Source organism: Callorhinus ursinus, unplaced genomic scaffold (assembly GCF_003265705.2).
Source record: "Callorhinus ursinus isolate GAN/ISIS: 27379988/994484 unplaced genomic scaffold, GSC_fseal_2.0 scaffold8, whole genome shotgun sequence".
NCBI classification, from domain to species: Eukaryota; Metazoa; Chordata; class Mammalia; order Carnivora; family Otariidae; genus Callorhinus; species Callorhinus ursinus.
This window is the reverse complement of record NW_027397070.1, coordinates 1,563,273-1,587,509: the sequence shown is the minus strand read 5'-3', so window position 1 is coordinate 1,587,509 and position 24,237 is coordinate 1,563,273. Positions and strand designations below refer to the sequence as shown.

General features: G+C 49.3%; 1 protein-coding gene across 6 annotated transcripts in view; it reads left to right on the top strand.

The window, feature by feature from the left end:
* Window positions 1–24,223, top strand: part of SLC7A7 (solute carrier family 7 member 7) — a 29,719-nt gene extending 5,496 nt beyond the window's left edge. For 5 of the 6 annotated variants that reach the window (XM_025870355.2, XM_025870353.2, XM_025870352.2 and 2 more), the window contains 9 exons: window positions 53–595; window positions 18,042–18,167; window positions 18,961–19,105; window positions 20,492–20,615; window positions 20,961–21,064; window positions 21,325–21,421; window positions 22,803–22,952; window positions 23,100–23,283; window positions 23,496–24,223. In XM_025870355.2, the coding sequence (XP_025726140.1) occupies window positions 97–595; window positions 18,042–18,167; window positions 18,961–19,105; window positions 20,492–20,615; window positions 20,961–21,064; window positions 21,325–21,421; window positions 22,803–22,952; window positions 23,100–23,283; window positions 23,496–23,602 (1,536 nt within the window). In that variant the 5' untranslated portion in view covers window positions 53–96 and the 3' untranslated portion in view covers window positions 23,603–24,223. The remainder of the gene's footprint in view (window positions 1–52; window positions 596–18,041; window positions 18,168–18,960; window positions 19,106–20,491; window positions 20,616–20,960; window positions 21,065–21,324; window positions 21,422–22,802; window positions 22,953–23,099; window positions 23,284–23,495) is intronic. The other variant, XM_025870356.2, reaches the window with a different exon arrangement.
* Window positions 24,224–24,237: the final 14 nt, after the last annotated feature.

Below are 24,237 nucleotides of genomic sequence, written 5' to 3'. Positions count from 1 at the left end.
GTCCTATGTAACTGCCAACCACCTGATCTATATCTTCATCTTTCTTCCTTAGAAGGCAATGCCAAGAAGCTGGTGACGGCCATCTTCTTCTCCGCCATGGCTGACGGCATTAAGTATGAAGTGGCCTCCCAGCAGGAGGGGGATGCTCCCCCCTCCGCCGATGAAGCCAGCCCAGGGTCGGAGCAGGTAAAGCTGAAGAAGGAGATCTCGCTGCTTAATGGCGTGTGCCTGATTGTGGGGAACATGATTGGCTCGGGCATCTTTGTCTCCCCCAAGGGCGTGCTCATGTACAGTGCCTCCTTTGGCCTCTCTCTGGTCATCTGGGCTGTTGGGGGCCTCTTCTCCGTTTTTGGGGCCCTTTGTTATGCGGAATTGGGCACCACCATTAAGAAATCTGGGGCCAGCTATGCCTACATCCTCGAGGCCTTCGGGGGATTCCTTGCCTTCATCCGACTCTGGACCTCACTCCTCATCATCGAGCCCACCAGCCAGGCCATCATTGCCATCACCTTTGCCAACTACATGGTGCAGCCCATCTTCCCGAGCTGCTTCGCCCCCTATGTTGCTGGGCGCCTGCTGGCCGCTGCCTGCATCTGTAAGTGGGGCCGGGGCAGGAGGTGTGGGCTGGAGCACCAGGGCAGAGGCTGGGATGTGAGTCCAGTAAGCCAGCAGAAGGAGCTGGAAGGGAATGCCTCTGACACACACTCTTGTTGTTTTTATTTTATTATTATTATTTAAAGATTTTATTTTTAAGTAATCTCTGCCCCCCAATGTGGGGCTTGACCTTAACAATCCTGAGATCAGGAGTTGCATGCTCTACCGACTGAGCCAACCAGATGCCCCCTCTTATTGTTTTTACATTCGTGTATGCTTCCTGTGAAAATTCAAACGGTAGCAAAGTGTAAAAACAGACAAAAACAAGCAAAACAGCAAAGAGAACAATTTACCTTTCCCCCATTTTCCCACGGTGAGCCCCATTAGCAGTTTGTATGCCCTTCCCAACTTTTTCTTTTTCCTTCAAGAAGTGTAGTGTTTTTGTTTTTTTGATTGATTAATTAATTAGCAGGCGCCATGCCCAGTGTGGAGCCCAGTGGGGGCTTGAACTCACGACCCTGAGATCAAGACCTGAGCTGAGACCAAGAGTCGGATGCTTAACTGACTGAGTCACCCAGGCGCCCTTCAAGAAGGGCGCCTGGGTGACTTTTCTGTTTTTAAAAAATGGGATCATAATACATATATAATCCTACAGTTTTTGCTTTTTTCCCAGAATTTACCAGTGACATTTTCTACTTAGGGATCTACTTTTTTAGGGATCTTTACTTCTTTAGGGATCTACTTCTTTAGGGATCTACTTTTTTAAAAAAAAGTTTGATGGTGTTCCATGTTAATTTTAAGGCTGTATTATGTAACAAATCAGTCCTCTGTTAGTGGCCGCTTAAGTCGGTTCCAGTTTTTCTTTCATACAGGTAATGCTCCGGTGAATATCCTATTGCGTTCGCATGAGTTTTTCTGTGGCCTAGATTCTTCTTTTTTTTTTTTTTTTTTAAGATTTTATTTATTTATCCGAGAGAGAGAGGGAGAGGGAGATCATGAGCAGGGGGGTACAGGTATAGGGAGAAGCAGGCTCCCTGCTGAGCTGAGCAAGGAGCCCGATGCGGGACTCGACCCCAGGACCCCGGGATCATGACCTGAGCCGAAGGCTCCCTTGACTTTTGCTCTGTCTCATAAATAGCGCATTTAAATCTGTACATTCAACAAAGCTACATTGGAGGTACCGAGAAGCTGATCCGCTATAGCCCCATCCCTCTGGTACCTCTGTTTTGGAAAAATGCCCTCCTAGCCTGAAACCTTGGAGACCCTTTCCATGCCCCAACTGTGGAGAAGCTCAGAGCTTCTGTCATTTTAAGGAGCAATTACCCAGCAGTGGCAGCTGTGAAAGTGCAGGTGTTTTGTACCAGGTGCAATTGCTCCCTGGATCAACCTTGTCCAGGCAGCCTCATGTCCCCTTTTCTCGAGGTTTCTCCACTGGCCCGTCTTACTCCTCAGCTTCCTTCCCAGCCTCCCTGCTTTTACTGTTGCAGAGGCCTGGGTGTCTGTGTGGGGACCCCCCTGTGCTTTGTGTGCCCATGTGTGTGGCTCGGACTCATCTTTGTATATGGGGATGTCTGCCCTGCATGGCAACAATCAGGGACGGGTGGGAGGCACTGCCTTGTGTTACAAGAAGGAGGTTCTCCTTGAGGTCTTAAATGTGATCTGTAATTTCTCTTGCGTCATTTACAGATGATCTGGTAGGTTGATTTACTGGTGAAACTAATTTTAGGATCTGTCAGGCTTGAGGTGCCCTCAAATGTGGGTATACAGTTACATATCTTGTGTGGTGTAAGGATTATTCCATCTAAGTATAATTTCCAAGATGGCTGCATCCCTTTAAGCCCTAGGATCCTATTATGCTAATCATCTTTGTCATAGTCTCTTTAAAACCAATGATATGTCTCCTTGCCTTCATAACTTTGGGTGACTCAGAGTCACCATTGCACGTCTCAATTCTTGTATGACTGTGAGGCCTTCCCAAGCCACTGGGGTGACGATGTGTGTTTACTTCCTCAGTGGCTTCAGAGTGCTGGCCTGACTTTATTTATTTATTTATTTTTAAAGATTTTATTTATTTGACAGAGGGAGCGAGAGAGCACAAGCAGGGGGAGCTGCAAGCAGAGGGAGAAGCAGGCTTCCCACAGAGCAGGGAGCCCGATGCGGGGCTCCATCCCAGGACCCTGGGATCATGACCTGAGCCGAAGGCAGATGCTTAACCATTTGAGCCACCCAGGCGCCCCTGGCCTGACTTTAGTTCATCAGGTTTCATTCTTTATGGTTTTGATCTGTGTCATCTGATAGCTCTTCCTTGATTCTGGCATCGGGCCTACCTCCATCCATCACCCCCTTTTTAATTTGCCGTGTCTACCTTGCGAGCAGAGATGGCCTCAAACTCTTGTACACCCAAGTACACATACACACGCCGGTACATCCTGGTAAGAATACATGTGAAGAAAAAAAAAAAAAGAATACATGCGAAGTAACCACGGTTTATGATCAGTCTGCAGAGCTCCCCAGGTAATAAAAGACACAGTTGTGTGCATGGATTTATGGCATATATTTGATGCAACTCTGATAGAGTGACAAGTGCACCAGACTTGTGTTTGAGGCTGGGCTCAAGACCTGTGTGACCTAGGCAAGATGCGGTTACTGTTTTACTTCCAGGCTACTGCACGGATGAAGTGAGATTCAGTGAAAACCATAAATCATGACTCAAGTGCAATGTATTGGTGGTGATTATGTTTAAAATTACTCTCTCTCTTGGCTGCTTCTAGGACTTTGTTCAGTCTTTAATAACTTCCTCGCAGGTCATGCTAAGCGGGTGCTTCAACCACGCCTGGACTCCATTTCATCCTTCAGTGTTGCGTGCAGACATCTCCTGAGTAAGGCGCTCTCCCCCCCCCTCCCAGCGCTGACCAACCATATATAGGTTTCATTGGCTACTTTGCCTATCTCCACCACCACACCATTGAGTTCCCTGCTCTGGAAGAAGGTTCAGAAGGGCAGCCAAGGTTTTAAGTAAGAATTAGGAACCTATGATTCATGAGTTTCTTCCTTCAACCATTGTCTAATGAGCACCCAATACATGTCAGATGCAGAGACCTAGGAGGACATTCTGTCCGTATACCACCTATGCAGTAATATCTCGTTTATCTAACTGTAGCCTTTCAGGAGAAAGCCAGGAGGTAGGCCTAGAAGCATCTAAGAAAGAGAGTAATTTTATTTTTATTTATTTTAATTTAATTTAATTATTTATTTATTTAAAAGATTTTATTTATTTGACAGAGAGGGAGAGAGGGAGAGAGAGCACAAGTGGGGAGCAGCAGGCGGGGGGGGGGAGCAGGGAGCCCGATGACCCCGGGATCATGACCTGAGCCGAAGGCAGATGCTTAACCGACTGAGCCACCCAGGCGCCCGAAAGAGAGTAATTTTAAACATAACAATCATCAATATGTTACACTTGAGTCATGATTTATGGTTTTAACTGAATCTCACTTCACTCACACAGTAGCCTGGAAGTAAGCCATCCCTGCACTTGCCTAGTGTCACGTGGCTCCTGAGCCCTCCCTCAAACACAGGTCTGGTGCACTTGTCACTACTGGAGTTGTCAAATATATGCCAACAGTTTACGCACAAAATGAGGACTAAGGCTAAATCTTCAAATTTAGCAAGAGAAGGGATTTAATATAGAACATTCCTTCATTCAGGGAACATTTAGGGCATACTCTGTGCTAGATATTACACATAGTGCTGGCAAGCAAAGAAGAAAAAAGTATGGCCCTTGACATCCAAGAACTCCTAGTCGAGGAGGGAGACAGCTATGTTGGCCAATAGTTGTCATGCAGGAGAGTAAGTGTGGTTGATGGAGGCACCATGGGAATGAGCAGGACAACTTTCTTCCTGTGGGGAAGAGAGCATAGAAGGTGTGGAGGTGCAAAAAGGCATGGAATGTTCAGGGAATTCAGGTGGTTGGTGTGGCTGGAATGCGGGGTGGGAGAGGGTGAGAAGATAGACACTGGAAATGTAGCCCAGGGCCAGCTCCGGACGGGTTTATACGTTGCCTAAACAGGTTAGACTTTATCTGGAAAGTGGGGCGACGCTGTTGATTGTAAGTGGGGAAGCAAAATCAGATTTGCTTGGGAGAAGAACTCTGCCACGTGGAGTGTTTTTGGCAAGTGTGAGAGTCTGAAGTGGGCAGACCGGTTTAGGGAGCTGAAACCTGAGTCCACGTGAAGGATAGTGAGGCCTGCACTGTGGGCAAGGCCTTTGGACCAGAGATGAGGGGACTGATAAAGAAATAGTTATACGGTGGAATTTCTAGGACTTTTGGCTGGAGATGTGTTGGGGAGTTCTCAGAGGTGATGCTAAGGGTTCAAGCTTGGACAGGTGGGCAGTGATAGGGCCTCCATCTGAAATAGGGAAGGTGAGCCGAGTGATGAGCGGAGGGCCATCTGGGGCTTCTGCTGGACTGCTTATGGGGTCCTTCCCTGAGCAGTGCCTTCCTTGGGTCTTTGTGACCCAGAGTTGGTCATTTTCCCATCCACGGAGTCTGACTTACCTAAAAAAGAAACTGATGTGTAAATGATGATGCTAGTCTACGACTGTACAATGGTGAGTGTACATGTGTAATTTCTTTTTTTTTTTTTTAAAGATTTTATTTATTTATTTGAGAGAGAGAGAATGAGAGATAGAAAGCACGAGAGGGAAGAGGGTCAGAGGGAGAAGCAGGCTTCCTACTGAGCAGGAAGCCTGGTGTGGGACTCGATCCCGGGACTCCAGGATCATGACCTGAGCCGAAGGCAGTCGCTTAACCAACTGAGCCACCCAGGCGCCCACATGTGTAATTTCTAATGAACAGAAGGTGAGTGCTCACTATTAAGGCTTCCTAATACCATAGTCCCTAGGAAACCCATTGAGTAATCAGGGAATTGCTTGCGGGGCATGGAATTGGAACAAAGGAAGAAAGTTTTGACCATGGAAGAAAAATTTACAGAACGTGATGGGCTCCCCAAAATACGGAGCTGAGAGGTAGAGCAGGGAACTCAATGGTGTGGTGGTGGAGATAGGCAAAGTAGCCAATGAAACCTACATATGGTTGGTCAGCGCTGGGAGGGGGTGGAGAGCGCCTTACTCAGGAGATGTCTGCACGCAACACGGAAGGATGAAATGGAGTCCAGGCGTGGTTGAAGCGCCCGCTTAGCATGACCTGCGAGGCCTGCTCCATTTCTCTTCTCTCTGACTTCTCTTTCACCCTCACTTTCTCTGTTCCAGCTACACCAGCCCTCTTTGTTTTTCCTCCAGTTTGCCTGGTCTGTTCCTGCTTCAGGGGTTTTGTACTTTATTGTGCCTTCTGCTGGGAAGGCTCTTTCGCCAGATACCCTCAGAGCCTGCCCCCCAACCCCCACTCCATTCATGTCTTTGTATAGATATTACCTCACCGGAGACTTATCCTGTCTCAAGGGGTCACTCTCAGTTTCCAATCCTGTTTTGTTTTTCTTTATAGCCCCTGTCACCACCTGGCATTAAATATTTACTTGTTTATTGTTTGTCTTTCCCTCTAGAATGTAAACATCAGAAGAGGAAGCACTTTGTGTTGCTCACTGCTGAATCTCCAGCATCTAGAACAGTGCCTGGCATCTGCTAGGTACTCAATAAAACTGAGGGAATGAATGAATGAAGAAGGGGCAAGGACATTCTAGGCATAGGGATGTAAAGGACAGACAATGTCAAGCACAAAGGGGAGAAAAAGTGTGGGGTGTGGGGTGTGGGGGGGCCATTGTGGGATGTGAGGGGACAAAGGGAGGCAAGGGGCTAGAGCACGAGGCAAATAAATGTTCCTAGGGAGTTTAGATTTTACCCTAAAGTGTCTGAGGAGCCACTGAAGGGTTTTAAGCAGGGGAACAGTGTAGCTGGCGTGGGACTTAAGATCTTGCAAGGCTGGTGGCAGAGACACAGATTAGGAAGCTCTCTGGCAATCCAGGCAGGAAATGACAGAAGCCTGAACTAGGGCAGTGGCGGCGGGAGTGTGGCTTACTTAGGCGATGGCGTCTCCAGGAAAGGACAGGTAGGGGAGCAATTTAGAAGGTATAATCTGTATAACCAATGATACTCATTGGGATGTCCGGTGTAAGAGAGAGGTAGGTGATGAGGAAAGCATTCACCAGCCTGTAAATTCTGTGCCACAGGGGCTAAGCCTGTCTTAGGATCCACTGCATCCCCAGCAAAGAGACAAAGAGAGAAGCTTGATAAAGATTGCTTGAAGGAAAAGCTGAGGTTTCTGGTTTGGGTAGGTGGTGGCATCATTTACGGGGGTGGGGAAGATGGAATTATGTTGCATCTGAAATTTATTTGTAGGCTAGTAGGTGGATTTGCCCATTTGGAGCTCAGGAAAGAGATGGGGCTTCAGATTGGCAAGTACTTCGTGACTACTTGTTGAACGTTCATTTCCCCGGCACCGCTCGTTGTTTTTATGGAGCTCTTGGTGTGTGCGTGCGTGTGCGTGCGTGTGCGTGCGTGTGCGTGCGTGTGCGTGCGTGTGCGTGCGCTGGGGGCGGGGCGGGCAGCCGGCCGCAAGATTACAATGTGACTTCAACACTCTGACCGTCCAGAGATAGGGTCTGTGCCTCTTCATCTCAGGAATGAATGGTCTTCTGTGAATGTCTCTACCTGGGAGATATTGTTGAGACATCTTTGGAAAATACTTTGGAAAATATTGCCCAAACCATATTAAGGAGTTTGGTGGGCTTTCTCCTAAGGCAATGAAAAACCTATTTAGGTGTAAAACAGAAGAGTGACTTGTGTCATTTGTGATTTAGATCTTAGAATTTGTGATTTTTATTTTTTATTTATTTTTTAAAAAGATTTTATTCGTGGGCGCCTGGGTGGCTCAGTCGTTAAGCGTCTGCCTTCAGCTCAGGTCATGATCCCGGGGTCCTGGGATCGAGTCCCCACATCGGGCTCCCTGCTCAGCGGGAAGCCTGCTTCTCCCCCTCCCACTCCCCCTGCTTGTGTTCCCTCTCTCGCTGTCTCTCTCTCTCTGTTGAAGAATAAATAAAATCTTTAAGAAAAAAAAGCTTTTATTCGTGAGAGAGTGAGAGAAAGAGAGAGCACAAGCAGGGGGAGCAGCAAGCAGAGGGAGAAGCAGACTCCCCGCATAGCAAGGAGCTGGCTGTGGGACTTGGTCCCAGGACCCTGGGATCATGAACTGAGCAGAAGGCAGACACTTAACTGACTGAGCCACCCATGCATCCCGAATTTGTGATTTTTAGGAAGTTACTCCGACTTCAGTTTGCAGAACTGAAAGCAGGGAGACCAGTTAGGAAGCTGTTACCATGATCCCTGGTGATGGTGGTTTGGATTAGAGTCATGGGATGAGAGAGGAGGAGACTGGTTTAAGACTTGGATACTAATTAGATATGGGTAGTAGTTGAGGAGGGTAAGATGGCCAGGTTTCTGGCTCAGGCAACTGGGTGGATGGTGCTGCCAGTTACTTATAGGGAGTTAGACTGGAGGAGAAGTAAGTTGAGAGAAATTGATAGGATTGGTTTTGGATAGGTTGAGTTTGCGCCTGCTGATGTCCAGTAGGTGGTTGGATGTTCATATATATCTGCAATCACAATAGTTGGGCTGGTGATATGCTTTTGGGAATCATCAGTGTAGAGACGGTCATTGGAATCAGCAGATAAGGTGATCTTGGGCCAGGTTGTAGCAAGAGAGGAGGAAAGAGCTTAGGATAGCATTCTCAGGAATGCCAACATTGAAGGATAAATACTCTGCAAAAAGGAGAAGAAGCATCTAGAGAAATAAGAGGGAAATGGAATGCAGTGAGTAGAAGAGAGCAATTTGAGGAGGAGTTGGTGGTCAACAGTATGCAATCTGCTAAGGGGCCAAGCTAGATAAGGAGGGGCAGTGGCCTGGATGTATCAACAGGAGGCCACCGTGACTCTGGAGAGGGAAATTTCAGGGCAGTGAGGGTAGAGTCAGATTTCAGAGGGATTGTTTATTCATCCAGTGAAATCTGAGTGTCTGCTCTGTGCCTACCTCTGAGCTAGGCCCTAGGGATCCAAGGACGGTTGTTCCTCAGTCTGCTCTCATGTGGCTCCCAGTTGATGGTAGAAACAGATATATAAACCATTCTGTCGCAGTGTGGTTAGTGTGGGGTTGTGGGAGCCCAGAGCAGGGGCAGCATACCCAAAGGTGGTGGGTTTACCCTCAAAAGTAGCCTTTGTGGAGGGACTGCTAAGTAAGATAAGGCATGGAATATCATTTGGAATTGGCAAGCAGGAGGTCAAGGAAAACTGTCTTCAGCTGGAGTGGTGGAGTGGATGTTAGTCGAGGGAAGGGGAGAGGATCTAGATAGCCTTTCCAGAAGGCTGACTCTGAAGACAAGGAGGGTGGTAGTTAGAGGGAGGGATCAAGGTTGAGGGAGGAGTTTATGGGAAAAACTTAAGTCTGCCTTAGGTTGGTTTGGGGGTATATTTCTGGAAAAGCTGGATGAAATATCCTTAACAATAAGGTCTTGCCCGTGGTTGGAATGCTTGGGTGCCCTGAGTCGGCATTTCTCTCCTTTGACCAGTGTAGAGGATCCTCTCGTCCCTTTGGGAAGCAGCAGTGCATGGTGGGTAGGAGCATGGCGGGGCGCCTGGGTGGCTCAGTCGTTAAGCGTCTGCCTTCGGCTCAGGTCACGATCCCAGGGTCCTGGGATCGAGCCCCACATCGGGCTCCCTGCTCCGCGGGAAGCCTGCTTCTCCCTCTGCCACGCCTCCCCTGCTTGTGTTCCCTCTCCTGCTGTGTCTCTCTCTGTCAAATAAATAAATAAAATCTAAAAAAAAAAAAAAAGCATGGCATCAGGCCAAATTTATGAGTCTCAGGTTCCTCATCTGTAGAATGGGGTCTCTTCTCATAGAGGCGTGATCTCTATTTTTCCCATACTTTCCTCCTTTTCTATTCAAACAGTGACCATTTCAAGAGAGCAAATAGAGTTTCTGCTCCTGTCATGGTGGCTCACTGTCCTTTTCCGGGTATAGTCTTCCTTTAGAACTGCTGATGAACTACAGCCCTAGCTAGGCTAGTATTGCTACTAGACCTTGAAGTCATTTACTGATGATTGCTTAAGTAAGTTTTTTTCTACGCGTGGCTGACTTCACTCCCTGCTGATTTCATTGTCGGGGTAATCACATGCTGTCCTCTCTGCCAGGAATTTGTCCTCCCCTCCCCCAGCCCTAGCACCTGCCTCCTCCGTGTGCTCAGTCCAGGTAACCCAGGTAACGGTGGTCCTGGTGCCCACCTGCACCCCCTTCACTGGCCTAGACTGGATGGGGTACCTCACACAGACCGTCATAGCACCCAGTTCTTACAATTGTCTACGTTCACTTTTCTGGGAAGACTGAGGACTGGGTCTGTATGGGGCCTGGAGCACAGCCGATGCTCAGTACATGCTGGCTGGCTGGCTGGCTGGCTGGCTGAATGAATGAATGAATGAATGAATTGGGAGTTCTGAAGGAACCTTGCTGTCCTGGTTACTTTTGGGGTGCCTGGGTGGCTCAGTCGGTTAAGCATCTGCCTTCAGCTCAGGTCCTGATCCCAGAGTCCTGGGATGGAGCCCCACATCCGGCTCCCTGCTCCTCAGGGAGTCTGCTTCTCCCTCCTTCTCTGCCTGCCGGTCTCCCTGCTTGTGCTCTCTAACTCAAATAAGATCTTAAAAAAAAAAAAAAAAAAAAAAAGATTACTTTTCCTAACCAGAGAGGTATGCAGGTGGCCCCTCCTGAAGCCAATTATTCTGGAATCTCAGGGTTCTTTGAGGATTGGTCCAGTTTTCTGTGGTCAGAAGCCCCAGCACCCCAGAGGGAGGTCATCCCACATCTTTGCATACAAATAGGGAGGCACACGGTGTTCTGGAATGTATACAAGCTTTGGAGCCTGCCATGGACTGAGTGGCCCCCGTTTTCTCAATTATAAGATAAAGACAGTTGACCTACTCTGTCCGATTAAGTTAGATGATCTGTGTAAGAATGTGAGTGACCTGACACTTTATTGTCAGCCAAAAATTGTATCTCCTGCTGCAAATTCTATTCACTCACATGCATCTTATTAATTCACAGTCACATGTGTCTTACTAATTTCTAAATACTTTCGGCATTCTCTGTTTGGATCACTTAAGAGCTGTTTTAGTTCTTTAGTTCAGAGATCAGGAAGGAGGGCTGAGATCCTTCTTCCTGTGGGTGCGAGAGCTGGAACTTTTCTCTTGGCAGAGTCAGGGCTAGGTGTCCAGAAGGCCGGCTCCACCCAAGTCCAGCTCCAGCTTCCCCTTTCACTGATGGGGCATTTTACTCCCCGTATTCTTGCAGGTGGTCTGCCCGCGCCGTAGAGGTCAGCCTGCAGCACCTATGCAGGCCCCTCTGTGAACAGAGCACTGGTCTTCAGGGATCACACAGAATCTTTGCGTCCCTGATGCTTGACCCTAGTGACTTGCATGGAGTAGGTGTTTTGAGAAACGGCAGCTGAATGAATGAACAGAAGATAGGCCTCCAGCTTCCACTTGGCTGAGAAGGGCATTGCATGCTTGGGGCTCTTGGGGGCTTTTGGCTGGGGGCTGGGGCCACCGTGGGAGCTGGGCACAGGGGAGGGCACATAGCTCCTCCTGAGTCTCCCAGAGCCACCTGTGGGACGTAGAGGACTCCGGATCTCCTCGTTTGTCTGAGAGCTTTGGCCATGCGTTCCTGTGCAGCAGCTTCTGATACCAGATGACTGATTCATGTACTTGGGGCTGATGAAGTAGAACAGCCAGGTGCTCGGCCCCCAAATGATTTTTGCCCTTTGAACTTTCTCCTTGGAAGCTAGTTACTTTGCCAGAGGAGTTTTCTCAAGAGCCACTTTAGGTTGGAGGTGAGGAAGCTTACATTTCGCGTCCCATATTCACACCAACAAAACAGGCTGGAGTCAGAGCTTAGGGTTCTTTGTTATGGGGTCAGTGTAAACTTTGGCACAACCTTCACCAGTATTGAGAGGGTAGGGCCTGTGCTGGTTTGATTCCCAAGGCTCTTCAGGGTTTCACCCTTGGTCTCCTTTTTTTTTGGTTCTCTTTCTCTCTGCCTCAGAAGAGACTGAGGGGATAGCCTAAAGGGGGCTGGGGAAGGAGCGAGGGACAGTGGGTCCCCACCCTGGCTGTACGTCAGAATCACCTCGGGCTTTAGAAAAATGGTAGTGGGGCGCCTGGGTGGCTCAGCTGGTTAAGCGACTGCCTTCGGCTCAGGTCATGATCCTGGAGTCCCGGGATCGAGTCCCGCGTCGGGCTCCCTGCTCAGCAGGGAGGCTGCTTCTCCCTCTGACCCTCTTCCCTCTCGTGCTCTCTATCTCTCATTCTCTCTCTCTCAAATAAATAAATAAATAAAATCTTAAAAAAAAAAAAAAAGAAAAATGGTAGTGGCCCCTTCTCCCACCTCGTTTCCCCAGCCAAATAAATCTGAACCGCTGATTAGAAGAATGGGAATTGGGGACGCCTGGGTGGCTCAGTCGTTTAGCCATCTGCCTTCGGCTTGGGTCATGATCCCGGGGTCCTGGGATCGAGTCCCACGTCAGCCTGCTTCTCCCTCTCCCTCTGCAGCTCCCCCGTTCATGCTCTCTTTCTCTCTCTGACAAATAAATAAATCAATCTAAAAAAAAAAGAAGAAGAATGGGAATTGGCTTGGAGAACGAGAATTGGGGAAGCGGAAAAGTTGCTGCTGAGGAGAACTGATGGGGGCCTTGGGAAGAAAGGTTCTCAGTTGTCACTGTCCTTTAGGATTATGCGGGGTGCTTTGAGAAGATGCTGAGGCCTGGGTTCCACCCCAGAGTTGCTGACTTGATTGTCCTGGGCAGGGCCCGAGCCCTGGACTCTGTTAAAGCTTGTTGAGTGATGCCAATGTTGCAGCCAGGATAGAGGGGCACTGCGTTAAGTGAAGGGTTTGGGCTTGTTCCGATCAAGGTGGTTCTGTGGGTGATGCTTTCTTTTAGTGAGTACCTTTACGGAGCACACCCAAAGCAGGCAGATCATCAGACTCCCCCGGGAAGCCCCGTCTCAGGCCTCCCACATCAGAACTGCTGGGTCGGAGCCCTGAAGCTGTCGGTAACATTCCCCAGGTGACTCTGATGCTCACTCAGGCTTGGGGTCCTGTTTCTGAGGACCTGAACTGTACCAGGTGGAGCAAACCAGGAAGAATCTGATGGACAAGGACTAGGCGGCTTTGAGAAGGGAGCAGATAGTGTGGCTTTAGTCGGAGGGCCTGCTGGTGCAGACTGCCTGCTTGCTCCTTCAGAGTGGTGCAGGGTCATGGCGACCAACGTGCTGGCTGAGTTCCAGGAGGCAGAGGAGGAGGTCTCTGGTCCAGTGACCCATAGGGTTTATGCTTGGTGTGTCTTCTTGCCAGGTGCTCTCACCCCTGATGTCTGAGTGAGCAGAGTGTTCTGTAGCCTGAAAGGTAAAAGAATTTGAGGACCATCTGCTGTCTGAGGCCTATAACTGCACCTAGGAAGGGTGGAAGAAACAATACATAAAGGAAGACAGGAAGAAAAATGATTTTTAAGGTGTCGAGAGTATCCTAAACCAGCATGAGACAACACAGACAGACATACAGCAGAGAAAGGGAAGAAAGACTTGAAATTTGTGGGTTTAGGCAACATACCTGAGGCTTTTTCGGAGAGCTTACATCTGGTCCTTCTGAGGAAATGGCAGCAATAGTGTTCTGGAGACATCTGGGTATAGCAGCCCTGAGCAAACCAGTTAAGAGGCTTGGCTGCTCGCTAGGGGCTGTGACTCTGGCTATACGTAGAGCAGCCTAATGCAGAGACATGGGGTTTTCCTGGAGCAACATATCACAAAGAGCTCGCTCGAGCCAGTTAAGCCCACAGACAACTATCCTTTTGCCATCCTGTGGGATGAATGATGTCACCAGTCAGAAGATACCCGAGGTGTGTCACCGGTGACTTTGAAGTTCAAGATAGAGAACTGAGTGGAAGGTAACATTTTCATGTCTATCCACTGAAGGCTGTGTATATGAAAGCGAAAGGAGGACCTAGAACAGAGTTCTAGGCTGGGAGCCTGCTTCTCCCTCTGCCTATCTTTCCCCTTGCTTGTACTCTCTCTTTATAACAAATAAATAAAGAAAATCTTTTTTTTTAAAATCACTTTTATAGGCCCCAAAAGGGGGATAGGGAAATGCTCATCAGTTTGAGGTGGAATTGTAGTTGACAATGAATTCAAACCGAGACCCCATTGTGTGCAAAAATGCCTGGAGTGTTCTCCGTGGGTCTCATGTTTCAGCGACTTCCTGACAAAGTGAAGTGAATGCAGAGGGGAGACTCTCGATGGTGAGTGGCCTGGAAGCCACATTTGCACACAGGAGGCTGAAGAAACTGGGTTTTTAGCCCCAAAGGGGGAAGCCTCCAGGGGGACAGGATGTTAATCTTTAATGATAAGAAGGACCATTATGTGGATGCGCATTTAGCCGCATTCTGTGTGGTTCCAGAGGAGAGGACTACTGGGTAGAGATTGTGAGGAACAAATTTTTGGCTTCATGGAAGGAAGAGCTATTGATCTCTTTAAAAATGGAATGGGTTGTCTCATAGGTAAAGTACTGAGGTTTTATAGTCCCTGGGAATTTGAAGCAGAAAATAGACTGAAGAGTGGCCTACGTTTTATGTGTTACATTCTACATATTTAAAACTAACAGTGCTGGAAAAAAAACAAAACAAAAACCAAAAACTAACAATGTTGGGAGAATTGTGGGGTTAATGTTCTTTTTCAGGGACTGTTTAATGTGGGCTTCTAAACCAAACCTGGGCATCTGATTCGGAGTGGGCCTGCAAGCTTTGTTCTGTTCTGGATCAACCTATGTGTGTGCTTTCCTTACTTTTAGTTCTACAGCTGATGCTGGGCCTTAGTGCTAGGACTAGTCGCCTGCTCCAGGAGAGCCCATGTAGGTTGGCTCTCATGACCATTCAGGAGCACCTCTCTCTCTCTCTTTTTTTTTAAGATTTTATTTATTTACTTGAGAGAGAGAGCAAGCAAGAGCAAGCATGAGCTGGAAGGAGGGGCAGAGGGAGGAGCAGGAAGCTGAGCAGGGAGCCTGGCGCCAGATCCCAGGACCCTGAGATCACGACCTGAGCCTAAGGCACGTCCAACTGACTGAGCCACCCAGGCGCCCCTCGGGAGCATCTATTTAGATGATTGTAGGAGTGACTTCTTCAAAGCTTCTCCTTCCTCCAAAGCAGGTCAAAGCAGGAATGGAGCTGCACCTGAGTCAAGGGTCCAGGGTGATTTCAGGCCGTCTTCTTGTGGACTTGGCCCGGTGTTGGGTGGAGATGGAGTTACACCTAGTGGTAGGAGGGTAGGGCATTTCTGTCCTTGAGGACTTGCGGTTGCCTCCATATTACTCTAAGTCCGTGGTCCTCTCCTTTCTCTGCCTCTGAAGCAGGAGGCTGGGCTCCACCTTAAGAACAGTGCACTAGGCCGGGCTTTGGGGTCTCTGGTCAGCTGTGTCCGCTGTGGGTGAGGACAAAGAGCCCAGTCAGTGGTGCTGCCTGCCGTACCCATTTCCTGCTCCCATGGCCAAGAGGCCCCGGAGGAAGCTGGACTTTGGAGAGGGTGAGGGCCAGCTCTCTTCAGGCAGTTCCTCTGCTCCTGGTTTCTTTCCAGAGGATTCCCTTCTTCATTCAAACCGAGTCCCTGTGCTTAGTACAGAGAGTAGATCAGGGCAAGATGGTGGGTCAGTGGCTGAGAAATAAGGCTCAGGTGTGGGAGAGGGAGAAAAACTGGCGGGTCAAGGGAGGGGTACAAATGGATGGATATGGAATTCAAGTCGTGAAGCAGTAGGGATTAAAATGCAAACGATCCATGTATTTTCATTTCAGAATTTGTTGTAGTAAAGGATGATGAGTTGTCTGTTTGCTGCCCGCGTGCCTGGACAAAGCCGAGAGCAGATCCCTGTGGCACATGGCTGCAGACTGACTCTGATCCAGAACGAGTCCCTTCAGCCTATCCGGCTTGGTGTTGGGACCATCCATCTCAACGAGGTGATCCCGTTCCCTTGTGAAGGGGCAGCATCAGATGTCCCTGGTGTTTCTTTTTATTTTTTTTTTTAAGTAGCTCTACACCCAGTGTGGGCCTTGAACTCAGGACCCTGAGAGTTGCATGCTCTACTGACTGAGCCAGCCAGGTGGCCCCCCCCATTTTTTTTTTTTTTTGGTCCCTCATGTTTTTCTTTTTGTAAAGATTTTATTTATTTATTTGAGAGAGCGAGTGAGCGAGCATGAGCAGGGTGAGAGGCAGAGGGAGAGGGAGAAGCAGGCTCCCCGCCGAGCAAGGAGCCCGACGCGGGGCTCGATCCGAGGACCCCGGGATCATGACCTGAGCCGAAGGCAGACGCTTAACCGACTGAGCCACCGAGGCGGCCCTGTCCCTGGCGTTTCTAATCGGAAACCTGGGCCGGGTCCTATTTGTAAGGCAGCAGCAGAGTCCAAGGGTGAGGCGTAGGGGTTACAGGATGGAGAGAAGGGACATGAGGGCTACTGAATGGCAGGAAACAGAAGTCCAGTGGGGAGTAAAGGATGGGTGATTGACTGCGGAGGATCACCGGACCTGAAAGATTTGTGGAGGGTGAGATACAGGCACTTTGGTCACTTTGTGGGGTGCTTGTGGAGATTGTGTGCTTGTGTCTTTAATTATTAACTTAGCACGGAGGAATTACGGGAGTAGTCTTGCCCAGCCCTGTGATCAGGTTTGGTTGTTTATTGTCTTGTTTATTAGGCAGAAAAGCAAGTGTTTGTATGGGAGTAGGATGCCCCGTCTAGGGAAGAGCAGAAAAGAACGTGGGCAGCCAGTAGACTAGGAAGGGGTGTAAGGGAGGGAGAGGGAGAAGCCGAAGACGAGCCAGCTGCTCCCTGAGGTTGGTCTTTCCTGCTTCTCAGGATGAAGATGCTTCTGGGCCAGGGTGGTGAGGCCAGGACACAAGACAACAGGAGGATTAGGGACAGGGAAGGAGGAGGCTTCCTGTGTTGGTGGCCTGAAGCTGGCAAGCCCAGCACCAGACCTCCCTTTCTCCACTGGGAAGGCAGGCTGATTCTGACCTTGCCCTTCGAGCTCTTGCAAGGACTGGCAAGCCCTCCCCCTGGGGCTCCCGTGGCTGAGCCAGGAAGGCAGGCTCAGTGAGGTGATGGGCTGCCACAGTGGAGGCGGGCTCCCTGCACGCTTCAGGCACCGGTGCGGGATCTGGAACCTTCAGCTGGCTCTCAGAATCCTTTTCACTTTCTTCCTGGCCACATCCTGGGGCTAGGGGTCAACCTCACAGCATCTGTGGGCTTCCCTTCTTGATTTTCTTTCCTCTGAAGTACTGGATTGAAACTTTTTTAGGGGTAAGGGATTTCTCCGAGATTCTGACAAAGGCCATGGGCCTTTTTCTTAGAAAAATGCATATACTGGGGGGCGCCTGGGTGGCTCAGTCGTTAAGCGTCTGCCTTCGGCTCAGGTCATGATCCCGGGGTCCTGGGATCGAGCCCCGCGTCGGGCTCCCTGCTCTGTGGGAAGCCTGCTTCTCCCTCTGCCACTCCCCCTGCTTGTGTTCATCTTTAATGAAGATGTCTCTCTCTGTCAAATAAATAAATAGGATCTTTTAAAAAAAAAATGCATATACTTTGGACATATGTATGTAATCATTTACAAGGAATTTCAGGCCTCGTGGAAGCCCTAGGTTAAGAACCCTGGCTCTAAGGGTGATCCGTGAACTTTCCCAAAGCTCGTCTGGGTAAAGGGATTGCCTCTCCCCCAGGGTAGGACTTAAGGAGTGTTTGTGGCTCACCCTTTTGCATTGTCTGGTCAGGAAAAGTGCCATCCCCACTCTATAGGAACCTCGGCTCCAAGGATCTTTCCAAGTACAAAGACAAGCGGCTGAGCTGGCAGGCAGTAGCGGGAGGTCTGGCCTCCATTCGAATCCTTGGCCACATGTCCTGACCCGCTGGCCCAGCACTAGATAAGTCACAACAGGATTCGCCAAGGTTAACAATAGCACAGAGCGCCGAGTCCTGGAGCCCATATCAGGAGGTAGAGGGGTGCAAAAGCTGGGAGGATGGTGACTTTTCAGAGCCAATAGCCAGAAAGCATCACTAATCCTGTATGGCTACTGGTTACCTCCCACTGCTGTGAGCACTGTTCTATGTAAGCAAAATCCAGTTACTTTGTGTTTCCTCCTCGCGGGTAAGTGCTAAAGGGTGTGTGTGGTGCTGCCTACGCAGATGCTTAGCAGGAGCCTTTGAATGCTAACGGGGAGGACCTGCTGGGCAGAGGTTTTGAATACAGAGCAGATCAGAGCCCAAACACTGTCTTTGGCCAAAGAGGACTGCTAGTGGAAATAATGCTTGGGGGGGGGGTCTAAGGCTCTTTGGGTGGTAGGGTTGGTTACTAATCAGAATTATTTTTTCAGGTCTCTTAACCTTTGTTAACTGTGCCTACGTCAAGTGGGGAACGCTGGTACAAGATATCTTCACCTATGCTAAAGTATTGGCGCTGATTGCTGTCATCATCGCGGGCATTGTTAGACTTGGCCAGGGTAAGCGGAAGAGCAACGAACTCGTGAGCATTTTCTTTGAGTCCTACTTCTTTAAATGCCCTTTGTGCATTCTTATTTGCTAGGTGCCATAATTTTCATTTTGTAGAGGAGACTGAGGCTGCAGAACTCAGTATCTTGCCCAAGTCCCTAGCTCCTAGTACGTCAGTGGGGATTTGTACTCAGACTGACCTCAAAGCCTGTCTTCTCTGCATGCTCCCAGAGGAGGCTGATCTTGGCAAAAGGGCTGACCATGATGCCCTGGGAGCCGGCTTTAGCCGACTGTCCAGCCCAGTGCTGTAGGCTATGATTGTTCTGCCCTTGGAAGTTCTGCAAGGGCAGAAATGAACTCCTTGTATCCACTCCTCTCCAGTTTCCAGGTAGGAACACCTGCCCCGCCAGTCTGTTGCCCTGGGCATAAGGAGCGCTATCCTTCCTCCATCCTGTGCCAGCTGTTTGTGGTGTTAGAAAGGGGGTAGGAATGGGGCAGCTTACAGGGCAGGACGGAACCACATCACTTCTGTTCTATAGGCCTGCTCCGTAGTGCTTTCTTACCCTAGAAAGCCATCACAGTCCTTCCTGTCAAGATCCCTGTGCTGTCCCCTGCACTCCAGCCTATCACTGTAGAGGTCTGTCTCCCGTTCCCTGTTCTCTCACCAGCACCCTTGCTGCCGAAGGTGTTCTAAGCCACTCGCTTGCTGTAAGCATCATGTTCTCCCACTCCCTTTTCTGAATCACTTTGAAGCTGGGGGTAGGCCACTAATCCTTCTGCCTTTCCATGTTCTCTGGACTCTAGGAGCCTCAACGCACTTTGAGAATTCTTTTGAGGGTTCATCATTTGCAATGGGTGATATTGCCCTGGCACTGTACTCGGCTCTGTTCTCCTACTCGGGCTGGGACACGCTCAACTACGTCACCGAAGAGATCAAGAATCCTGAGAGGTCGGTATCTCACCATCAGTCTTCCATGGCAAGAAGGATAGCTGTCCTTCACTGAGAGCACACCACAACCACCGAGACAGATTTTATCAGTGCCACTTGACTAGATGGGAGGCCCGAAGGCCAGAGAGATAACTTGTCCCGGATAACAGGCCTTGTCACAACTGTCCCTTCATTCCTGCATTCATTACAGCAGGTCGTACCATGTGTTCATATGTGCTTTCTCACGGGTTTTCCTTGATATTCACCCACCCTTATTCCCACACAGACAACTTTAGGTCATAGAGGCCCCAAAACTTTCCCATTTTCCTTTTGAGCCCTTCCTGCTTTCTCAAATGTGTACTGACATAGTGGTATCGTGTCAGCATTTAGCAGCATTACTTCAGCCTGGCTATTCTAAATTATTCGGCCGTCATGCAGAGTGACAAGAGCACTGGACAGGGAGTCAAAGGGCCTGGAGCCTGTCTTTCCACTGATTTCAGTCCCCTGCCAACTCTGCCTGCTTCCTTATCTGTAAATTGACGGGGTTGAATTATATGATCTCTGGAGCCCTTCCTGGCTCTAAAATTCAGATTCTTGGAACTAAGATTACCAGGGAGTGGAGTTTCTGTAAATTTTTAAGTCAAAATAATAAACTCTCGGCACACCGCCAGTGTTGCAATCCCCGGAGCAAATGCTAGAAGCAGGACCAAAGCCTGGGTGGTGCTCCCACCTACTGGACAGAAGCTAAATGACTCGAGTATGCCCCTTCCCTGTCACTGTGAAGAATGGTTTATGAAGGTCAGAGCTTTATTGGTCTAGAGGACCTTGTCTTTGTGTTTTTCTCTTAGCCACTGGTTAGGATGGCCCCCCACGTTCTCACACTGAGTAGGAGGATGGAGTGAACATAGTTCCCAGGTTGCTTATTTGGATATACACATTGTTCTTGTCAGTGAGGGCCTTATTCTCTGGATTTCACAATTTGCCTAATTTCCTCTTGTATTTCTCAACCTTAAGACAAATTTCCCATGTTGCCAATCTTAAGAAGGAATCCTGACACCAAGAGGCCTTGGATGTAAAAAAAAAAAAAGAACAAAAAACCCCAAAAACCCACAAGCCCCCCTGCCCCCCCCGCCATTTCCTGTGCTATTACATGGTGACATTGTTCTCTATTAATCCTTGTTCTGCTGTTTGGTTAGCCTTTTCTCTAAATGTGATATTCCTTTCCCTTGATGCTCTTTAAGCTCTGAGCTCAAGAATGAAGTCACTGTTGTACACAGCTTCAAAGGCAAAAGCACTGGGGAAACGCACAGGAGGCCCCATCCCTGGATTGGTGTGGGAGTCTGAGGATTAAAGGAGATGGGGATGTGACCCTGGGACTAACGTGTGCATTATTCTTTTTGGCTGTAGGAATCTGCCCCTGTCCATTGGCATTTCCATGCCCATTGTCACCATCATCTACATCTTGACCAATGTGGCCTATTACACCGTGCTAGACATGAGGGACATCCTAGCCAGTGATGCCGTTGCTGTGGTAAAGGATTTTCACTAGCAGAAGGCTGAGGGTGTGTTTGTGGGCTTCTCGGAATACTGCAGCTCCAGTCCTGGAGAGGGGGTAGTCCTTGGAAGGAGTATGCGTAGGGGCACCTAGCTGGCTCAGTTGGTCGAGTGGGCAGACTCTTGATCTTGGGGGTTTAGTTTGAGCCCTGTTTGGTGTAGGGATTACTTAAATCTTAAAAAGTATGCTTCGGATACTGCGTTTAACAAGGTTGTCACTCCAGCTGTGGAAGAAGGGTTGGCTAGTTTCGGGGCCGTCTCGGGACATGCTTGCATCCTTTTTAGATCCTGCTAATGACTCTTTTTTGGTCCTTTCCCTTAGACTTTTGCAGACCAGATTTTTGGAATTTTCAACTGGACGATTCCGCTGGCGGTTGCATTATCCTGCTTTGGTGGCCTCAATGCCTCCATTGTGGCTGCCTCTAGGTGGGAGTGGTGCCTTTTATGGGGGGAAGGGTAGGACTTACAGGACCCAGGTTTAGTCACTGTGTTCCCCAAGTCATATTTACCCCTTTGTTGTTTCCATCAGCAGCCTCTAGTTCTCCCTAATCTCAAAACTGAACCCCATTCCGTATTATTCACTTTTTTGGAGGAGGGGAGGGCAGTGGGAGGGCTACGTGGCATGTGAACCAGCCCCACCCAGTGTCCCCCAAGTTTCTCAGCCTCTCTCATCTTACCCAAAATAGGCTTTTCTTTGTGGGTTCAAGAGAAGGCCATCTCCCTGATGCCATCTCCCTGATTCATGTTGAGCGGTTCACACCAGTACCTGCTCTGCTCTTCAATGTAAGTGACCTCAAGGACGGGGCTGACTGTGTCAGGGGCCCACCAGACTGTGGGGGAAATGTTAACAGCAGTGGGGGCGCCTGGTTAAGCGTCCGACTTCATTTCCGCTCAGGTCATGGTCTCAGGGTCGTGAGATGGAGCCCCACGCTTAGCGTGTAGTCTGCTTAAGGCTCGCTGTCCCTCTACCATTCCCCCCAACAAATAAATCTTAAACAAAACCAGTAGAAGCAACTGTTCTAGCTTTCCCAAAACCTTATAGAATTTAATAGAAAAACTATCTTCTCTTAAAAAAAAAAGTAACCTCTTCTGGTCTAGGATAAAGCATAGAGTACAATGAATATAATGAAATAACTGCCATGATAGTAAATGACATAGTGCTTAAGGGAAAAATGATCTTCCATGGGAATAGAAGGTAAAGGAAGAAAGACTTCTTAGACAAAGTGCATTTGTTTTGTTTTTAAAAAAAAGATTTGAGAGTGCGTGCACAGGGGTGAGGGGCAGAGAGAGAGGGTCTCTTAAGCAGACTCTGTAGGGAGGGCGGAACCGCACACGGGCTTGAACTTGTGACCCTGAGATCCAAGCCTGAGCCAAAACCAAGGGTCAGACGCTTACCTGACTGAGCCACCCAGGCGCCTCTAGACAAAGTACATTTGAAGTGGATTTTTTTTTTTTAAAGATTTTATTTATTTATTAGAGAGAGAGAGAGAGAGAGAGTGCAGGAGCAGAGGGAGAGGGAGAAGCAGACTCCCCGCTGAGCAGGGAGCCCGATGCGGGGCTCGATCCCAGGACCCTGGGATCATGACCTGAGCTGAAGGCAGACGCTTAACCGACTGAGCCACCCAGGTGCCCCTTGAAGTGGATTTTTAAGGATAGGTTGCAAAAGGTGGAGATGGGCTTTAAGTTAAGAGAAACAGTATGGGGGGGGCACCTGGTTGGCTCAGTCGGTGGAGCATGCCAACTCTTGGACTCGGGGGCTTCGTGAGTTTGAGCCCCATGTTGGACTTAAGATTACTTAAAAAATAAAAGGCACTAAAAAAACCCCTCAAAACCGTATCAAAGTCCTGGGGTAAAGCAGCGTGAAGTTGGGTAGTAGGAGATAAAGCCTGGAAATGTAGGTTGGAGCCATCATGGAGAGGCTCTTCAGCAAAAGATTTGTGAGGAATTGTTTTGATCTGTGGCAAAGGTTTGAAGAATGGACCTGAAAAAAACAATCGAGAGGCCCCTGGCTTACTAGAAAAGGAAGGAGCTATTGTCACTAGGGTGCTGAAGCGTGTGGGAACAGAAGGGGGGCGGGGGAGGAGAGACCCCGAGGCCCTGAGAAGGGGGAAGCGCCCTTCAGTGACAGGCCGTGAGAGGAGCTGACGTGGGCTTGCGCCTGCAGGGTATCATGGCACTGATCTACCTGTGTGTGGAGGACATCTTCCAGCTCATTAACTACTACAGCTTCAGCTACTGGTTCTTTGTGGGGCTCTCTATTGTGGGTCACCTTTATCTGCGCTGGAAGGAGCCTAATCGGCCTCGTCCCCTCAAGGTACGTGACCTCCCTCCTCCCTCTGCCTGGGCCTCGGGGGCGCTAGGGCGTGATGAAGGGCGCAGAGAGGCTCAGCGGCCTCCCCTCCCAGGAGGGACTAGCACAGCTGCCCCGCGAGCTGAGCCCCCGTTTCCTCTGTGCCTGCAGCTCAGCCTCTTCTTCCCCGTGGTCTTCTGCCTCTGCACCATCTTCCTGGTGGCTGTGCCACTTTACAGCGACACCATCAACTCCCTCATCGGCATTGGCATTGCGCTCTCAGGCCTGCCCTTCTACTTCCTCGTCATCCGAGTGCCAGAACACAGAAGACCTCACTGCCTCCGAAGGATTGTGGGTAAGCCTTTGGGTCTTCGAGCTGACCGGCTATCATGTGGCCATCTCCACCCCAATCTGGTACCCCCCCCCCCCGTCAGTTTTGCCCTAGCCCCTTCTCGATGTTCACTGTAAGGCTTCATGGAATTTGCCCTCAGGCCAGCCCCGGTCGGTGCCACCGGAGTTGAGCCCAGCTGACCTCTTCTCAGTCCTGACTCACATTTCTCTTCGTAGCATCCGCTACATGGTACCTCCAGGTCCTATGTATGTCAGTTGCTGCAGAGATGGATTTGGAAGATGGAGGAGAGATGCCCAAGCAACGAGATCCCAAGTCTAACTAAATACCATCTAGAATCAAGCCTGAGATGTGGAAAGCAGGGGCCTCTTGTCTCTTACTGGCTGGAGCCAAGGAAGATGAAAAGGGAAAGTACACCTCTTTGTTGAAACTGCTCAGACCAGGCTTCCGGACAGGTGCCTTCAATTTTCGAACTTGCTGTTTGAGAGATGAAAAGTAATTTATTTGTTTTGCTACCCATTGCTTTATTGTCCCTTTTAAAAAAATCTGGAACAGACTGTGGTGGGGAGCATGTCAGGTGTGGGCTTGGTTTTACTAGCAGCACATTCCCACGTGTTAAGATACTCATTCACCTCTGGGTGTGCCCAAGCACTCCTTTTCCTTTAAAAGGGCCAATAATGCTCCGAACTTCCTGTCTCCTTTAGAGAGACATGAAACTGTCACAGGTGCTAGATAATAAAAGGGTGATGTTCTAGGGTGCCTGGGTGGGCTCAGTTGGTTAAGCGACTGCCTTTGGCTTAGGTCATGATCCTGGAGTCCCGGGATCGAGTCCCGCATCGGGCTCCCTGCTCAGCGGGGAGTCTGCCTCTCCCTCTGACCCTCTTCCCTCTAGTGCTCTCTCTCCTTCATTCTCTCCCTCTCAAATAAAATCTTTTTAAAAAAAAAAGGTGATGTTCTAAA